General features: G+C 47.8%; 1 protein-coding gene across 5 annotated transcripts in view; it reads right to left on the bottom strand.

The window, feature by feature from the left end:
* Klf3 (Kruppel like factor 3) overlaps positions 1–18,647 on the bottom strand; it is a 28,293-nt gene extending 9,646 nt beyond the window's left edge. For 2 of the 5 annotated variants that reach the window (XM_005074383.4, XM_021229710.2), the window contains exons 1-4: positions 18,509–18,647; positions 6,333–6,428; positions 930–1,410; positions 57–207 (exon numbers count right to left, since the gene is read on the bottom strand). In XM_005074383.4, coding sequence (XP_005074440.1) covers positions 57–207; positions 930–1,410; positions 6,333–6,389 — 689 coding nt within the window. In that variant the 5' untranslated portion in view covers positions 6,390–6,428; positions 18,509–18,647. Of the gene's footprint in view, positions 1–56; positions 208–929; positions 1,411–6,332; positions 6,429–9,839; positions 10,185–11,463; positions 11,714–11,792; positions 12,163–18,508 lie in introns of those variants that run through there. The other 3 variants (XM_021229709.2, XM_021229708.2, XM_013116554.3) reach the window with 3 other exon arrangements.
* Between the last annotated feature and the right edge of the window lie 245 nt (positions 18,648–18,892).

Raw genomic sequence — 18,892 nt, 5'->3', positions numbered from 1 at the left:
ACATGCCCCAGGTTCATGGCACTACTAAAATACCAGGGACACCTAAGTATACTTACTCTTGCAACAAGGCTTGCGGGGGGGACACTGAGTTCATTAAAGGGGGTGACATTTCTTCAGGGTAATAGTCTGTCCTCTGTGGTTCAATTCCAGGTTCTATTTTAATTTTTTTCTGTAACATGGGCTTCTCATATGATTCAATTACAGGTACTGAAAAACAAAGAGAGAAAATCATTCTACACACAATGTATGGATTTCAGCTTGCAAAGCTCACTCACTGTCCAGCTTCTAGCTACTGCACTTATGCATGCAAATTTCTCCTCTGGCAAAGCTCACTCACTGTCCAGCTTCTAGCTACTGCACTTATGCATGCAAATTTCTCCTCTGGCAAAGCTCACTCACTGTCCAGCTTCTAGCTACTGCACTTATGCATGCAAATTTCTCCTCTGGCAAAGCTCACTCACTGTCCAGCTTCTAGCTACTGCACTTATGCATGCAAATTTCTCCTCTGGCAAGGGTTACACTATAGCAGGAATCAATTTGTAAGGGATCTCCACTTCTCTTGAAGCAGAGAGAGGCCCCCACACTACAGGATGACTCTTACAAAGTCTGGCTATCTTCAGTCTACGGCTGGTAAGCAGGTGCCTTTTAAGGGCCATTAGCAGCGTGATCAGAAAGCATTTAAGTCCCTTTTGTGCCCAGAACCATGCTGACACTCAGTAAATCAAAATATGGAATATACTGAGAAAGTAACTAATTATTGACGTTCTCCCAATATCAACACTTCAAAACAAAAACAGAAAGAATTGCCGGAGGGGCAGGCCAGGCGGTCCTTTGAAGGATGTAACAGCTCTGCCTAGAGTCATCAGATTCCTGGGGGAGACTCGGTCTACTAAGCAGGTACCCGGACGTAGAGGCATGGCAGAATTTACCTTGCATGCTACCGTTTGAATTGTCCATGTCTTCTGACAAGACCATGAGTGGCTGCTGGAGGTGGCTGGTGTACATAAAAGGGACGGGCTGCACCACGACGGGCTGGATGACAGGGAGGATGCCAGGGCTCCGGATTCCGTGTCTGGACAGTGCAGCTGCCATCACTGGTGGCATGGACAGTGGTACACCGAAGGGTTGCACGCCAGGGGAAGGGGGCGAGTACTTCTTAATTGGCGGGCTGGAGGGCGGCATGCTCAGAACAGGGGATGCTCTCCGGTGCGATGGGAACTTGAGGGAGGAGGGAGAGCTGCCAGCAGAGGGTGGCGAGCCCCGCTTGTTCACAGTGAGGTCCACCGGCTCCATTTGTATCCCGTGAGTAAGGCCTTCTGGGGTCTGGAAGAACTTGTCAGGTATCGGTGTGGAGTAAATGACCCCATATTTGTTGGGCTTCATCGATTCTATGTAATTCGACGGGTAGGACTATCAGAAATGAAAGAGAGGAAAAAGTGTAAAGAGACATACTTTAGATGGAGACGAGTGGCCCTTGAGAAACTGTAGGGGATGGTTTAGCAAATGCTAGATACTGTGACAGGGGCCAAGACAAACTAAATACTACGATTTTCACAGTCAGTGTGAAGGGTGACACCTACCCGGCTGCATTCTAAAGCGGTTTGCATCACCAAAGGCCTGTGGCCTTCTTCAGGAGTCAACACTGATGCCACCAAAAGCAGGGCAGCTACACCACCTGCTGCCTGACTATGAACTCTTGTAATTGTTTGCCCTTATCAAAGAGCCACTCTGGGTCTAGTGCCATCAAATCACCCAGAACAGGGCACCAGGCTATGAGACTTTCATCACCAGGCTTTATCTAGCTCTGGTGTCCCCTTTTTCTTCTCTCCTAAACATTTTTTTCCTCCTTGAGACAGGGTTTCCCTGTGTAGCTTTGGAGGCTGTCCCAGAACCAGCTCTTGTAGACCAGGCTGGTCTCAAACTCAAGAGATCCGCCTGCCTCTGCCTCCCAAGTACTGGGATTAAAGGCGTGCGCCACAACTGCCCGGCTCTCTCCTAACCTTTAATGAGACTGCTTCTATTTTGTTTTCGAGACAGGGTTTCTCTGTGTTGCTTTGGATCCTTTCCTGGCACTCGCTCTGTAGACCAGGCTGGCCTTGAATTCACGGAGGAGATTGTTGGGAGAGCAGCAAGCCACCCCTCCATCCCAATGTCACTTTCTTAACTTAGGACCGTGTGCTGTTTTCTTCTGCGCTTCTAAACCTAGCTCTTATTACCTGTGTGACCCAGTGACTTCCACTGCCCCTGGGGGAACACCTTTCTTAGCAAAGCACTAAATGACAGAGATAAAAAGTAAAAGATCACCTGAAAGATGGGGGGAATAAAACTACCGATACTGTGCAAAATATGCAAAGGAATAAACCAGAAAGTACCAGACACAAGGTTTTGGCATCAGCTTTCAGCTAGGGATGGAGGGTTGAATAAATAACGGCAATCCATACATCCCCCTCTTATTTAAAATTGCATTTTTGTTTTATCTAACTGCATAGCTCAGGCTGGCTTTGTACTTGGAGCAATCCTCCTGCCTCTGCCTCTCAAGTGTTGGTCTGCACCAGCAACTCTTTCTTTAGAGCTGGCCACACCCAAGTATAAGACAAGAGGTCCAAATTACACAGCAACACAAATAAGTGTTATCAAAAGGCTCACTTAAAAGTTGGACATTGTGCATAAAGAGGGTCTCGGTGATTAAGGAGCTTCAGAGGCTTTCTTTATGGGTGGCGGCCATGTGTTTCTTCCCTGCAGGGCGGCATCTTCCTGGTTTTCAGCCCTGTGCTTCCGAGACCTCCCAGTGACCTAGATTTTAAGGCTCACAGTTGCTGGCAGCTGAACAGGGAGCAGAATGAGGACATACTTTCATCCCTGTCACTGCTGGATTTTCTATCCGTGGCATGAATTGGGAATTCAGGTTGAACCTGGGGGATTTGCAAATTTAATAACATCCTCAGGGTTTGCAAAGTCCGTCAAGGAAGAAAAAGCCACACACCAAGTTGAGTTTAATACACACTTTGCATTTTTATACACAATGCGAATGAATCTCCCTGTTCTCTGTACTGGCTGCAAGTCTACTTTAAAGTCCCAGGATAAGTGCAGGGAGGTACTTTTGGCCAGACACTCAACTCTGAGTACATAATTAACTATTTCCAGTTCAAATGACTCACAAAAGGGCAAAGAAATGTGGTCCTTCCAATTGGCTCACTGGCAAGTTCCAGAACCTTTTCTACAGGTTTACTTTATTTGGGTGGAGCACACAGCCTATTGCAGTGGCCGACACCCATCTGGCATGCACAGTGTAAAAACTGATGCGCATCAGGTGTGACTTGGGATGTAAACCCCACTAAGCCCACTGGTCTAGATGACTCCTAGGTGGTTCAATAGGTTGCAAATACACACTAAGGCAAGTGTTGGAACAGAAAATTCTTCTCTGGCCATTAACAGGCATAATTGGAAACCCAGTGTCCACCCTACCCCATCTTCTGCAACACAGCCATCCAAAGAGCAGACACAGACAAGGGTCTGCCAGCTCCTCCCCCAGCCCTGGGTTCTTTTCTCCCCTGCTGTGTGCACTTGCTTGTCACTGGAATATGAGGAAGAGCTTCATAAGCACTCCATGTCTGGATGTCTGGGATGAATTAATCAGCTCTCTGCAGGGCTTCACTCCTGGTGGGGCTCGCTCGGGATAATGCCGATACAGGGTGGGTGGGAAGGGGGTTAGTCAGAGGCTGGGCTACTCCCCCAGGGTCTTACTATTAGTTTATACAGTGAGAATTTCCAGTTCCGTATTTTATTAGGAACAGCTTTGGAGAGTTCTCTTTAGAAGACAGTAAGTGGGTGGGACAAGTGACAGGAACAGGAAGTCTGCTGCTGATGAAAACAAGGAGCATCTGTGACAGGGCTATGAAGGAGTCCTCAGACCACAGGTGGGGCTCTGGGGACAGGAAGGCAGAAGGCGGGGCACGTTCATAAACACTTGCTCTGGGCTCAGCAAATGTTCTGAGGCAAACAGAGATGGCTTTCTATCCACCTGGCCCAGGAAAACCACCAAGGGTTGCTACTGGGACAGAGCTCGGGAAATGACGAGTTTTAAGTACCTCTCACAGAACAGGGGGTTCGCTGGGTGACAAGGGTCACCAGAAAAGAAAAAGAGGACTTCAAAGGAAATTTAGAGAAAGATTTAAAAATATTTTTAAATTTGGTTCTTTCTTCAGTTTGTTTTCTTTCTGACTGCCTGAGTCAGAACGTCTAGTTTTCAACCTTTTCCAGAAGGCCTTTTCGTCACGTGCACAGCCTGTAACAGGGTTTATAGTTCAGTAAAAGAAGAATGTTGTTTCCTCACTTTCTCTGACAAATAAAACAAGATGACTCTGGCCAGGATTTTCTTTAAAAATAAATATGGTGGAAGTGACGACAGACATGTGGACAGACACAGCAACACTGTGATGCTTTTTGTGGTAGGATCTAAATTTCTCTGGAGGCCAGAGAGGTGGCCCCCAGCACTCGCAGAGGACCCGGGTTTGGTTCCCAGCACCTGCCTGGCAGCGCTAATAACAACTGTCTGTGACTGCAGTTCCAGGGGACCCAATGTCCTCCTCTGGCCTCCTCGCATACTACTCCATGCTCTTACACACATCAGCAAAGTACCAGTGTACAGGACAAAAATGTCTGTAAAAATCTTACAAGCAAGGCACAGCGGGACATGCCTGCAATCCTAGCACCCAGAAGACTGAGGCAGGAGGACTCCATGAGTTAAGGCCAGTATGGTGTACATAGCAAGACTGTCTCAATGGAAACAAACCCAGCCTCCTCACAAATGGCCAGCGCTCGGAAGGTAACCCTCCACCGCTTCCTACGAAGACGGGGGCGATGACCCTGACCTGAGGGGCACAACTGTGAACGCCTCCCACTGTAAGGACTAAAATCAACTTTTGGAGACAGAATGAAACTGATTCCGTGTCAGGTGAAGCACACGAAGGAGAAGAAGTTCATTAATTACAAAAATACTTTTACACATTTCAACTTTACATGTGTGCTTTGTTGCTGGTTTTTGTTTTGTCGCCTTGACACAAGAAAAACATCTCCAGCAGACGGGCCTCTAGGCAAGTCTGTGGGGCATTCTCCAGACTTGGTTATCTCATAATACCAGTTTGGTAATGTGGGTCTTCACAGGTTAGTTGCAGTTGGGCTCACAAGCCATATTTTCATGCTTAAGAACACTGGATGTGCACCAGTCAAATGTACCAATGATGGCCATGTACCATTTATACACATTATATTCTCCGGTTAAAAACTGAAGAAATGTGGCTGCCTTTTAACTCTCATTCTCCTGAAACATGATCACTGCGGCAGTCACGGGAAGGGGGAGGGGGGATGATAGTGCAGCAAAGCTTTAGAAGAAAAGCCTGTTTCTTTGATGAGTATAATTCTAACTGTTCGATTATCCCACCGGGACATTGATAACTGCATCATCTAGCCACTGCGCTGGAATATAAGTGCTGTCTCTTCAAAGATGCCCTCACTTCACTTTTCACTATAGACAACTGTAATAAGTCACTGGCTTTAAAATCCATGGTGACTGCGTTCCAAGCGCCTCAGACTGACCCCGTGTCTTGTATAAGCATCTCTGGCAGGAACTTCCGCAGCCAGTGCATACGGATGATCTAATTTTGCAAGCGTGTCATACCCAGTCTTCAGATACACATCCAGGCCAAGATATTTTCCCCTTGTGAATATTTTCCAATCCCATGGAAGAAAAGAAGCAAGACAGACCGGGAGGGCCGTCTTGTTAGTCAGTATCCACTAAACCACATCCTCTCATGTCTGAACTGCTCCTGCTCTGGAAGTCGGTACCTCCTTGCCACCGTGTCTCATCTCCACGGCACTGGGACTGGCCCTACCCAAACACCTGGACTGAGTCTCAGTCCCCGGTGGCCTGGGCATACAAAAGAAACATGGATGTAATTCCCAGCCATCCGAGGACTATTCCAAATGCAGTAAGATTCAGGCTTCGCTGCCAAGGCCCCTCTCTGGCTGGCTTCTCCTCCCCATCCCTCACAGAGCCGTAGCCCCACATGGCTCCCGTCAATGCTTTCTTCTTTTTTTAAAATTTCCATTATTCTCAATGTATTTTACACATACATTTGTGAACTTACTATCGGCCCGTGGTTGACCCTATCTAGAGGTGTGGGCGGTGGGTCCAAAGGATGGATACTGGCACCTCATTTATTACTGGGGACTCTGAGAAGTGCCACCTGCCTGTCAAACAAGGAGCACTTTAGTAAACAACACAACACATAATGTTATCAGTTAAGAGAGCTGTTCAGTCTTGGGAAACTCACCACAGAGACAGGGTCCATGGCCTCCTGCTTGACAGGGACTGGGTCAAACATGAGCATTCTTTTAGTTAAGCCTTCTAGGGTGTTCTGATGTTTGGCCTGGAAAACAAAACATGCCTAGTCTTTAATCCTGAGGTCACAAAAACTAAGAAAACTAAAACTAAAACACCCCTTTACCCATCTGTCCACTCCATCTTCTCTCACCTCTGGAGTGGCTAGAATTGTTTCCCTTACCTACTATAAAAGATACCCTTTCATATAATAAAACCAGGCCTCACAGGCAGGACTAAATGAAGTGGCATTTCTTACTCAACTATACAGACCCTGACATTTTCTGAACAATATGTACAGCCTCTTCTGGCAGGAACCTTGCTTGGCATTACTGGGCAGCTCAGCAGAAGATCCACTCCAACCCCACAATCATCACAGAAAAAAAAAAACAGGGAGAAAGAAACAGAGCAGCAACCATCATTGATACCTGTGTTAACCCCCAAACTCTTTTAAGTGGGAATGCAGTACCACACTGTTAAGTACCTTTACGACCACTTAACACTCCATTGGAAAAAAAAAAAAAACGATCCTTTGTAAGACTCAAATCATCAAGCTCAGCTGTGTGAGAAGGTCACTGTAGATTGTCACCTTTCATTAGACACAAGGGCCAGACAAGCAGGGCTGCTGCTAAGTTCTAATGAGCACAGTTCTCACCCAGAACCCACGCGGGGCAGGAGCAAGTTGCCCTTCAAATGCCGTGTGTGCTTCTGTGCACACACAGGAAAGGAATAAAAAATAAGACATTTTTGGACCCTTAGCTTCCAAATGCTTCCTGGTACAGACAGCATTGACACTCTCTGTACTAGATTCCCACAGTTAAAGAGTCTTTGCTTCCATTCTGGTAAATCATTTTACTTTCAGCTGGCTATTTACAATTTCTTTCTTTGAGAAAGTCTACTTGGATTCTGAGACATTCCCCCCTACACACACACACACACACACACACACACACACACACACACACACACACACACACACACACACACACACACACTCACTCACTGATGGGGCTCTAGGACCTGTCCAGGCCCAAACCTTAAAGAAAGGTGCAGCACCTATTGTTAGGGACCATAAAGCTAGTTGACAACTCTGCTTCCATTGATAAGGTCAGAGAGTTTCCCATCAACACCTCGGCCCTTTAAAGGGAATTCACTGGGAATCTATCCCACAACAGGGTTAGCTCTTTGCTTACATTCCCAGGTGTGGAAGGAAAGAGACCTGGCTCTGAGGCCTCTGACTTCTAGTCCCCAGGCAATACTTCTCATAAGCAGGAGACAGACCACACTCACTCCTTCCTTCTCAAGTTTTAGGATCCCTTTCCCTCTGAATTGCTCACCTCACCGCCTTTGGATCTGTGGCACTAAGCACTACTAAACACGCACAAGACTAGAGTCACTGGTTTCCATCCCTGGAGCAGTAGATAAAGCAGGATAAATGCCTGGGACCCTCAGCTGTTAAGCTCTTCTGTGGGGTCACATGTGGTGGTATGTACCTAGATCTTTGGACTCATAAGAGAGCCGAGAGCAAACCTGGAGTCACAGATCATGTGGTGACGTGTAAGTCTGTTAATTCCACAGTTTAAAGATACAAAGGAGAAAGACAATAGAATAAATGGAACACATCAGGCAGCAGCTTCTCTGTACGACTGCCTAGGCCATTGCTTTAGACTTTATGGGTTCTGGTAAAGAACCAGGGAAGGGTGTATGTGTGTGTGTGTGTGTGTGTGTGTGTGTGTGTGTGAGACTCTCGGCAGAATGCTTGCCTACCACCAAAGGGCCACGGGTCAACCCTTCATACTTGAACTCCAGTTAATATTTAAATGACCACAGTGCAACCAAAGTACCTTCCATATAACTAAAAAGTAAGCTATGACCTGTAAGACCCAGGGTCTGTAAACAGAGCCGTGCTCTGCAGCTGTTTATCTTTTCTAAAAGGTCCTTTTTCTACCTTTGAGACAGAGTCTCACTACATGGCCTTGGCTGACCTAGAGCTTACTACTAAACCAGGCTGGCTTAGAATTCAGCTCTACATCTGCCTCTGCCTCCCAAGTGGTCGAAGGACAGATGTGTACCACCACCACACCTCACCAGTTTTTAAAAAGTGACCGTGAAACCACCAAAAGTCTGGTGGCACACACCTTTAATCCCAGCACTTCAGAGGCAGAGGCAGGTGGATCTCTGAGTTCAAGGCCAGTCTGGTCTACAGAATGAGTTCCAGGATTGGCTCCACTCCATTGCTACTGAGAAACCCTGTCTTACCACACTGACAATTTTAAATACAACCAGTAGGTGGCGCAGTAAAACAGGCATTGGAGCCTTAAGGCACAGGCAGAAGAGACATCTGCCCCACTCAGGGTCTGTAAAACCTTGTGGGCTTTAACCAAGTTGAGCAATCCTATTAACCACTTTATGTGGGCATCGAAGAGATGATGAGCCTCAAATGTGGTTGTTTTTTCTTTCTTTTTGTTTTCCAGTCAAGTGAACATTTACGTCTTAATTCTGTTTTGCTCAACACTCTCAATCTGAATTAAGCGACGGCAGGATAAAACAGAAAAAACCCACTTTTTTAAAAGGCTAAATTATTGAGATGCTTAATAAAAACAACAATATAGAAAAAACACCTTTGCCCAAACAACTTTCCAGTGGAAAAACTAGGTCATTTTTCAGGAAAGGGCCTGTAAAACTGAATTTTCATTTAAGTGTAACGTCCCCTCCGAGTCCCCCCTCCCACTTCTACTTTTGACTCTAAGGGTCAAACTGGATCAGGGGTCAGATTTCTGTCAGCATACAAAACTGCAGAATTACGTATCAGAAGCCTGTGGAGTCATTTAGGTGGCTTCTAGAAATGACACAGCTCTTGTAGCAAGCAGTCTAGACTCACTGTACCAAGGCTTCCTAAGAGAGAGAATGGCTGGGGGTGGGGAAAGAAAGTCCCAAGACTTCTTCTCAGCTTGCGAGTTTGCCAAGCCAAGGTTTGCCCAACATTCCTCTTTTTTCTCCCCTTTCTGTCCCTGAATCTTTCCTTCAGTCTTCATAGGGTCCGCTGGTGACTATCTTCCCACCCAGCCTAACCCTAAGGCACAATCCAATCACCCTCCTCCCTCAAAGGGAACCTCAGCCAGGTGTGCAGAGAACAGCACCATTAGACAACCCAACAGGCGATAATCGGCAAGTGCCCTTTTCACTCCCAAGTGTTTGAATTTTCAAATGAGGAAGTGTATCAATGGTTTCCACCCTCTCTCCAAAGAACCTTGGGGTAAAATCTAACTGAGCTCTCTGTGTATCTTGGCCAGGAGGGCAAGCATGGTCCCAGGAGGTGATCTTCCTTTCTTTAGCAAACTCTTTGAGCATTCCCAGAGAGTACACTGATGGGGAGGACTATGCAATGGCCAGTCCAGAAACACAGAGGCAGACACCTGAGCCAGAGGCTAGCTTAAGGAGAGCTAGGGCTGGTACCTACCTGAAAGGGTGTCCGGTTTTCACACCACCCAAGTCTTTTCACCCACCTCAGTCTTCTATAGCTGACTTGAAAGGATCCCACAGAACAGCTCCAAATCTTTGCCTCTCATAAATTATGTTTGCATTACCGTGTTTCGTGAAAGGGAGAAGTGGATGATTTCTCTGCAGATGGAATATAATGACCCAGAGAGCAAACAGTCCACCCTCCTCCTCCTCTCCTCGGTGAACAGGCCACCCAATTTTACTTTTCTGCCTCCACCCATCTGCTCCACCCCATGGAGAGCTGCCAGGGCGAGTCCAACTTGTCCAAACAGGACACGGCTTCAGATAAGAGTCTGCCCACACCCTGGACTTCGGAAAGAGCGGGTGAAGCAATTGACTTTACGTGTACATGAGGACAGGTGCAAAGGTGACTAGCATAGAGCCCTCCACCTTCCCACACCAGCCCCTTCCAACGGGGTGGGGGCGGGGAGCCAAGCCTATGCTACCCTTCAGGGAACTCCAAGTTCAAGGGCCCCGCTTGGTGCTTGGGTTTCACTTGTCTGCCTCCTTTATGCTCCCTGGCAATGCTGTGTTTCAGTTTTAAGGGCAGGCAACCCAGGATAAGTTGAAAAATACCCGCAATGGCTAATCCTGCTGTGTACCGGGCTCCTGAGGCCTTGCCTAAGCCCTCACAGCTCTCCTCTGTGAGGCGTTATATAATCAAATCCAGAAGGGCTGCTTGAGGCCACACGGCCTCTCATCTCCCCGGCTCACGAGACGCCCTATCACTGGAGACCCACCTCACTCCACCCTGCTGGGTCTCCACCCGTGGGGCCCCACCCTGCAGGGAGTGGGAAGAAGGCTGGGAGGGACCCAACTGGCTCCAGGCGGCAACCAGTTCCTGGAAATTCCAGCCTGAGCAAGGATGGCTAGGACCTTAAAAATAACCAGAGGGAACCATCGCGGTGGTGTAGTTCCTGGTGCATGGAGTGTCCACTGAAGTTGACCTCACAGGACTGTACCTTCAGACGCAAGACTGTGCAGGGGGAAGCTGCCCTCCCCTTCACGAGTAAACACAAACCAGAAATTGCTTGCAACCACTCCTGGGCAACATCGCTCCAGCCCAAACCCTCCTCTCCTCCTCCCAGCCCCTTCTCTAAGAGGTTGCCCCTCCCCGCCTTCCATTCGCCTTATTTTCTGGTCTTTCACCATGGAAACCTAGGGTCATCTGTGAAGTCCACCCCCCCCCGCCCCGTTCTCTCCATTTCCGCCGCTGCCATGGGGGCCAGGTCCTCAAGGCTCCCCACCTCCAAGTCTGTGACCCAGTAACATAGCCCAGCCCCCTTGCCACCAGTCCCTAACTTATCTGGCCCCTCCTCCAAGGGAGCCTGAGCTGCTGGGGTGGGGCAATACTGCCAGTGCCTGTCACCAGCTTCCTACCCAGCCCAGGCTCTCCAAGTGGCCCTGCCTCCCCCCTCCCCAACCCCAGGCTTTTGTTGGCCCTGACGCTGGGCAACAGTGTGGAATGCCCCCTCCTCTTCCGGCTTATCTAAATCCTCCTAATTCTTCAAAGACCTGCTCAAGGCCCTCCCTATGTGGCCAGCTGACTGTGCCCTAGTACATCCAGGTTGGCCACCTCTTACCTAGACAAGCTGGGTGTGTCTCTCAGCACAGCCAAAGGGGTCCATGCAGGTGCCTCCCCACACCTGAGGAGGCTCCTTCCCTAATCCCAAGGCGGAATGAAAGAACAAAGGTGTTTCTTTCGGTGCTAGGCCCAAGGCATTAACAACAAAACAAGCAACCCCTCCCCCCCCAATAATAATTAATTACAAGCAACCAAGCCCTGAGTAGGACTTCCGCAGTCATGGGAGCACACTTGAAATGTTCCTAAGCTTGTTCCAAGGGTGGGGGAGGGCCCAGCCCTACAGGAAGTTAATGATCAAAACTTCCTTAAGAAGTTGCTGTCCCTCACCTAAGTCTGGAGTAGCTATCCAGTTCTGGAGACCTTATCTCTACCATCTTCTGCCTGGGCTGGTAGTACATGCCAACAGTTCCAGTTCTCAGGAGGGATCACAGGACCCCAGCCTGGGCTACATGGAGAGACCCTGTCTCAAAACCAGAGGATTATCTCTGTTGACCAATGAAAACAAAGGATGTCTGTCCTGCTGGTCACCACCTTCATGACGAATGTCCTACTCCATACGCATCTGTCAGTTCAGGCCTTGAGTGGGAATTGCCTTCTCATTTCACAGATGAAAACACTTAAAGGATGAGGTTTATTAAAAAACCCGACAAGTGTGAACAGCTGGAGAGCCAGGACTCGAACTCAAGTTCACTGTCTGACTTCAAGGCTGGCAATTTGGCACACCATTCAACTGCCAACCACAGACACAGGACTGCACGCTAGTAAGAGTGGGACAGTGACTTCTAAGAAACTGGTCCTTGGGGAAAATGGAACTCAGGGACAACCTTACAGGAATAATTTTAACCCTTTCCAAGTGGCCCTGGTGGCGCCCTTCTTTCTAAGCATATTTGGACACAAGATCAAAAAACATATTCTGAAAGTCCGGAATTAGGTTACTATTCTTGCTAGCCAATGCACCTGCCATTGGTCCATAAAACTGCTGAGAAAAATTGGCAGCTTCACCCAAGTAAACACGGAAATCCTCGCAGTAACTACACAAAGGTGGCGGGGTCAGGTCTTCGCCCCCATTTTAGAAACGAGGAAACAGAGGAAGAAGAGAAGTGACTTGTACTTGTCCACATTTGTGGAGCTGCAGCCAAGAACCCAAGTGTGCCTGTTTTCAGACCGGGGCTTTCTGTTACGCAGAGCCTGGGTGGAGGGAGCCATTTTTTTTTTTTTGGGTGGAATCACCTCACCCTGGGGTCACTCCCCAATACACAGGGTGTGGTGCACACACTGGTCCATGGTAAGCAGTGCTGTGGGGAGGTTCCAACAGCAATTAAGATTTCAAAATGCCTTTTCAGGTTAGATCACTCACGGCAGCTCCCCTCCATCCTGTGGCATAACTCAGAATAATGGTTACACACAATGTGAGATTAGCACTAATGACTAGGTGCTCAATAAATGCCTGGGAGATGAACAAATGTAAGGATGTCAAATCACACTTCTCATGTAAGACAGACACAAAGGCGAGAGCCTGGGACGTGCTTGGGTCCGAGGCCAGGGAAGCCAGCATCTCCTAAAATGCAAACTGGGAACCCTTTAAGGAGATAGGGGAGACAGAAGAACCATGTTTGAAGAGGGAAAGCAGAATTGATCTCCCTGATCAAAGTGTCTGGGAGTGGGTGCGCCGCTTTGACAGTACCCGGGTATAAAGTACAGCACAGAGAAATGAGTGGACATGGGTGGACGGCCGTGATTACACACCAACAGCCTTCTTGGAAAGAGTGGCGGAGGCCACAGAAGACAAACCCAGGCTGCTCTCCAGGGTAGTGAGCCTGAACTTCAACAGTCTCCATCCCTCCTGCCCAGGCTGAGCTGTGCTCCCTGGATGGGGGCTGATCCAGATCCCTACCACCCCTTGCCAGACTCCTAAACCTTCCAAGACTGGCAACTGGAGTATGTCCCAGACTAGGCTGTACTTAAGGTGACACCCCTGGGAGGGCTTCCCTCTGGGGCACCGCCCTTCTGAAATCAGGGGGGAAGCTAGAGCAGGGGTTAAACAGAGTGCACAGGCCAGGAGTCTGCTTGTCAGTCTAAACCCCCCCCCGCCCAATTAGCTGGGGAAATGATAATGTATTCAGCCTGCCAACACGATGGAAATGGATTTCAAAAACCTCCAGCAAACAGTTTTTGCCACAGAACTTTACAACAAACACGCAGACCCAGGCACAGAGGACAGTTTCTTTAATGGTCAGGTCACAGTCGGTATGGAAAGTTGAGGAGTGTGTGTGTGTATGTGTGTGTGTCTGTGTAATATATATCCCCCTTTGCTTTGAGAGAAAACACCTCTAGTCCCGATTTGCACAGCATCTGCAAAGCAGTGTTCTTTTTCATACCAACTTTCAAGAGTCTTTGGGGTGGGGTGGGGGAGCAGGGCTACCTCCTTTAGACAATACTCTCCCTTATCAGGGCAGACTCTGTCTGGTTTCCTGTCTCCAAGCTCTGGTATGACAGCCCAGGATGAGAAGTAGGGTCTGGAAAGACAGGGCCTGAAATGAGAACCCTGCAAACCATCCCCTCCTCTCCCAACCCACTCTCAGAGGCAAGACTGAGAAAACAATCATTTAGCAAATCTGGTGGTAATTGCCCTAAGAGTCTAGGAATTTCTTTCCCCATAAAAGCTAGGATCAATGATAACTAGTCACCTCAGAAAGTGATCAATGTCCAGAAAAACATAATTCCTGTTATTTAAAGGACAAGATTGCGTATATCTTTTTTAATGATGCAAATGGGTGTAAAACCAGCAACACTGAGGAAGGCCACCACTTTATAGCAAAAGTGTAGATGAGAAAATGCAAGAAAAGGCAAGAACCTGGAGACAATGAAGTTAAATTAGCCATGATGAGAGTTACATGGTGAAGAGATGAAACTATTGTTCCTATGTCTTATAATTATAGGGACTACAAAGAAAATGACAATTTCCCCAACAATTTAATACAGCATGTAAAAGCTTGCAGCACTTGATAGAATATATTAGACCCTAATCAATCCTATTAGCCACTTCCCTGCCCCACCCAAGCCGAAAGAATGATCTGGAAAAAACCTTGTCTACCCAATCTAGTTGGGCTGCTAGCAACTTTGTAATAATAATAAAACAAACAAACCCTGCTTCAATGTGGATGACTTATGAGCTTCAGCTTAAAGGTCTCTTGTTCTACAAATCAGCTTAATAGTTTAAGTTGCCTTGTTCCAACGGAAAGGAAGAAACCTACTGGGAATTTCTGCTACTCCCAAGATTTTAAGGTATCATTAGCCAACTGTTTGGCCCTAGTAACTTTTGTACATGAGGCAGATGGAATATTTCACTTTGTATCAATTTGTATCTTTCTTTTGTAACTGTAGCAGGATGGGTTATTTAAAAGCAATTACCTATTCTCAACACTTGCAGCTCAGGACTGAGCGTTAGTGTCTCCTGAATTAATTCCATTATGCATCCCTGTAGATCGTTCCTTTAGGTTTTAAAGACAATTCCCCAAGTTTGAAGAAAATAGAAGTCCCTGCACCCAACCCAGTTTTAAAAAACAGTTTCTCAAGAGCTCAGAGGGGGTAAAAAACCCAAAAACTTGTTACAGTAAGTTTTAAACAGTTTATCCAGACTGATGAAGCCACAAGTGAAAGCTGAAAAAAAACTGGTATTATGAAAGATAACCATCCTTCTGTTTTCAAAGTAGATAACAATTTCCCAAACTACCATTAAAGAAAACCAACCAGTACCTAACTCTCCTCAAGATTTTTATTTAAAAATGGGTTGGAAAACAACTCTAGGATAAAGTATACTCTTTGTCCTTAAAAAAAAAATTACTCTGCTGGTTTAATCTTTATCCTTAAAAGAAATAAACCTGGGATTTATTCCCCCTCAATACATGCCATGCTTTGCTTGAATAACTTTTCTAGAGGTTTCTCCAAAACAAGCAGCTTTCCAACCCAGCCCAGGTGGCCAAGATATTTAAACTCTCCATCCTCAGGGCCTACCCTGGGCAGCCCAAGAGAAAATGAACAAGGGTGGGTCGCAGCTTTGGCATAATGCAAGATCTTCAACTATAGTGTACCAATACTGATTTAAATTTGGCAGCCTCAAGGCAATATGCCTATCTTAAAACCATGGCTCTACCCATCTTCACAGGAAAATTACAAAAACTTCCTTTAGATGTGTCAATATGCGTAGGAATTCCCTCACATCATAATTCAATGATGGAATATATCTTAAAAGGTAAAAGTATTGATTTGCCCCAATAAACAGTGGGGCAAGGAGTGTGTGTGAAAAGGTTAACGACTTCTCATTATGACATAACACAGGCATCTTAGGCAATCGCAGTGTAGAGACATGATAACTCATGGGTGGGGGTACGAAGTTTAGGGGCAGGGACCATGGCCTGGTTTAGGCTACTGATCGACCAGAAAACAGCCTGAAACAGGAAAGAGCACACATATGCCACTTGGAATGTATGACGCAAACCCCAGCCTTGAAACAAAGAACAGGAAACAGCCAGGCCGGCAGTGCTGGAGAGCGAACACAGAGAAACATTTAGCCGGCCCTCCCTGACCCTATATTCATGAGCAGCTGGAGTTTTTTAAGACAACAACAGGGGGGTGGAGGTGTTTGTTCTATGGGTGTGAATAATAACACCAGCTTTATACAGAGGACCTGCCCTATTTACAAATAGGACCTGCCACACAGTAAACATCCCGAGTGCACATGTGATTTTATCTTCTTCAGGGAGCAGAGACCTTCCAAATTACCTAGTGCCAGCCTCTCTCCTGATTTCTTTTGTCCCTTTCAGCTAGGTCCCAAGGGCTAGTAGCCCCCAAGCCCCGACCAATTCTCCATTGGAATAATAATTTGAGCCAGACACCATACATGTTAGGGAAAATCAAGCCAGAGCACTGCTTTAAGGATTCAAGTTACAATTGGGTTACCCCTCAGAACCGAAGCTGGACCAAGTTAAAGTCTCCTGTAGTCACAGCTAAATTAGAAGACATAGACTTAGGCTACATAGTCACTTGAAATTTCTTATTTTTCAAATGTAGAGCACACTGCTACACACTGGTTCTCAACATAAATCTTCTAAAAATCACCTTTTTGGATGTGATTTTTTTTAATTTTTTTATTTTCTACTACCCTGGCAGCTCGTTTACTCCAAAACTGATATCCAATCCATAAACTGCAGCATCAATCTTTACTAGAGAGTCTACTGTCAATGTAGCAAAGTCCATTAAAAGTACCATCCACAGTATTTTTCTTTATACTTTGTTAGCCAAGGTGGTTTAACTCAACTCAGGTTTCCATTATCAGAGATTTAAGGATTAGTTTGTAGACATAAACTACAGGTTAAAAAGAAAAAAAGGGGGGTGGGGTAAGGCATCGCTGTACCCATAGCAACTAGAATGGATTTTAATATAGGAACTTTGCAGCAAAGAGACAATAGCTTTCTCCACGGCTATGTACTTTTCTATCACACAAGGCTTTGAGAACCAAGCAGCTACTTTTCTTTGTTATTCTCACATCTCAATTCTTACACTTGGACTCTCCTTGGCGGCCGGTTAAACCATCTGTCTCTACAGTGCACCTCCACAGGACTTAACCAAGGGTGTCGTCTGCAGGCGAAGCCCACTGAAGAGAAAGCAGCTTTTCTCTAGGGAACTTAAATTAATCAAACATCTTTCAGGTTTCTACTAACAGTCTAAGGTTAGCATGCGCGTTTAAGTCGAGGAATACCTCAGAAGGATCGATCTTCAAAAAACACAGCTTAGTTGCAAAATTAGAATGTTTATGTTACAGTTTTTTCCCCTAAAGACTTCCCTGGGGTGAGAAACATTATCAGGCAAGCAGAATTCTCTTATTTAAAAAAATACACCTCAAATTTTTGCACAAAATACTCATTTATAAAAAAATGGCCCATGCTCACCTAATTTTGCTTAGTAAGAGGGTATTAAATCTAAATGAGTTCATAATACCAATTCATGCTTTTTCCCCCCATACACCAGACTTCTTGCGAATAAAGTGTCACGGACAATATTAGAAGAAAAAATAAATTCTTAGAATAAAATGCCAACGACTCCATGTAAAGACTTTATTTTGAAAAATTCAAGGCGAACAATTCCCAGTGTCCATTTAACCTGAATTATTCAAAGTCTCATTCATATTCAACTAGTACTGTTGTATCCTGCAGGAAAATTCACACAAGTGTTTCCATTATCTGCTCAAGACATGGATATGACAATTCCAACTCTTATCTGCCACCTCCAAGCTAGCCACTCTGAAATGTTAGGCGGTCCCAAGGGTCCTGGTCCACACAACAGTCCTGTGGTCCCTACGCAGCTCCGATTCCCTAACACCGAAGGCGTTCTCCACAGCCAGCCAGGCTGCAATCCACTGCTTCAGGCACTGCGGCAGGTTCTCCCCAAGTCCCCAAAGGCAGACTACTTTCCAAACCTCAGTGGTCCCCCCCTCCCCGAGCCAAATGATCCGGCAACTAGCCCGCTCTGGGTACCAAGGAGGAGATGCTGAAATCCCAGTCGCCCCCAAGTTTCTCGCCAGGGCCTCCGGAGGTTGGGCTCCAAGTTTGCTGAGGCGGGCGGCAACTGGGGGCGCGGGCGGGGGCCCCCGACTCGGGGCGGGAGGGGGAGGAGCAGGCGCGCGGCCTCACAGCTACCTGGCTCTCTCCAACGCGGCCGCACGCGGGGTCCTCCGAGGGCACGGAAGGGACCCCAGCGCGGGAGGCCGGGGACCACACAGGTGAGCCCCGCCCGCGGGCTCCGGCTCCACCGGGCCCCCCCATCCCACGATCCCGCCCGCCATCCCCTCCCCCTCGTTCCTCCACCCCGGCTCCAATGCACTTTCCCAAGCCCGGGGGCGCCCTCGCTGCACCCTGAACCCGTTCTCCGCGCCCCGCTTTCTCCAAGAGAAAAGAAAAAAAAAAAGAAGAAAAAAAGAGAGAGAAGCAAGCAGATGCGGCGCAAAGCGGGGCGCAGGAGGACAAGGTGAGGGCGCGGGGACTTACTCTGCCAAGAGCGGTGCCAAGCGCAGCGACCGGGAAACTCAGGCCCGGCTCCCCGACGCCCGGAACCCCACGGGCAGGCAGGTCTAGCGCTCAGGGCCGAACGACGTCGGGGACAGGGACAGCGACCGCACGGGCGCGCGGGTGGGGTCGGTTCGGCAGGCGCTCGCACTGCGCTCGGGCCGCGGCTCCGCGCGCCTCGGCTCCCGGCTCCCCTCTGGCTCCTTGGCACCAACTCCGGGCAGTCACATGACGCCGGCGCCGCTCGCTCTGCGAGCCTCCCCGGGGCTGGCGGGGTAAGTAGAGGCTGGGAGCCCGGGTGGGAGGGTCAGGGAGGGGCAGCGGGAGCCGCCGCAGCCGCCCGGGCTGGGAGGGGTCCCCACCCAC

This window comes from Mesocricetus auratus, unplaced genomic scaffold (genome assembly GCF_017639785.1).
Source record: "Mesocricetus auratus isolate SY011 unplaced genomic scaffold, BCM_Maur_2.0 Super-Scaffold_100006, whole genome shotgun sequence".
Taxonomy (NCBI): Eukaryota; Metazoa; Chordata; class Mammalia; order Rodentia; family Cricetidae; genus Mesocricetus; species Mesocricetus auratus.
This window is presented reverse-complemented; position numbering and strand designations above follow the sequence as displayed.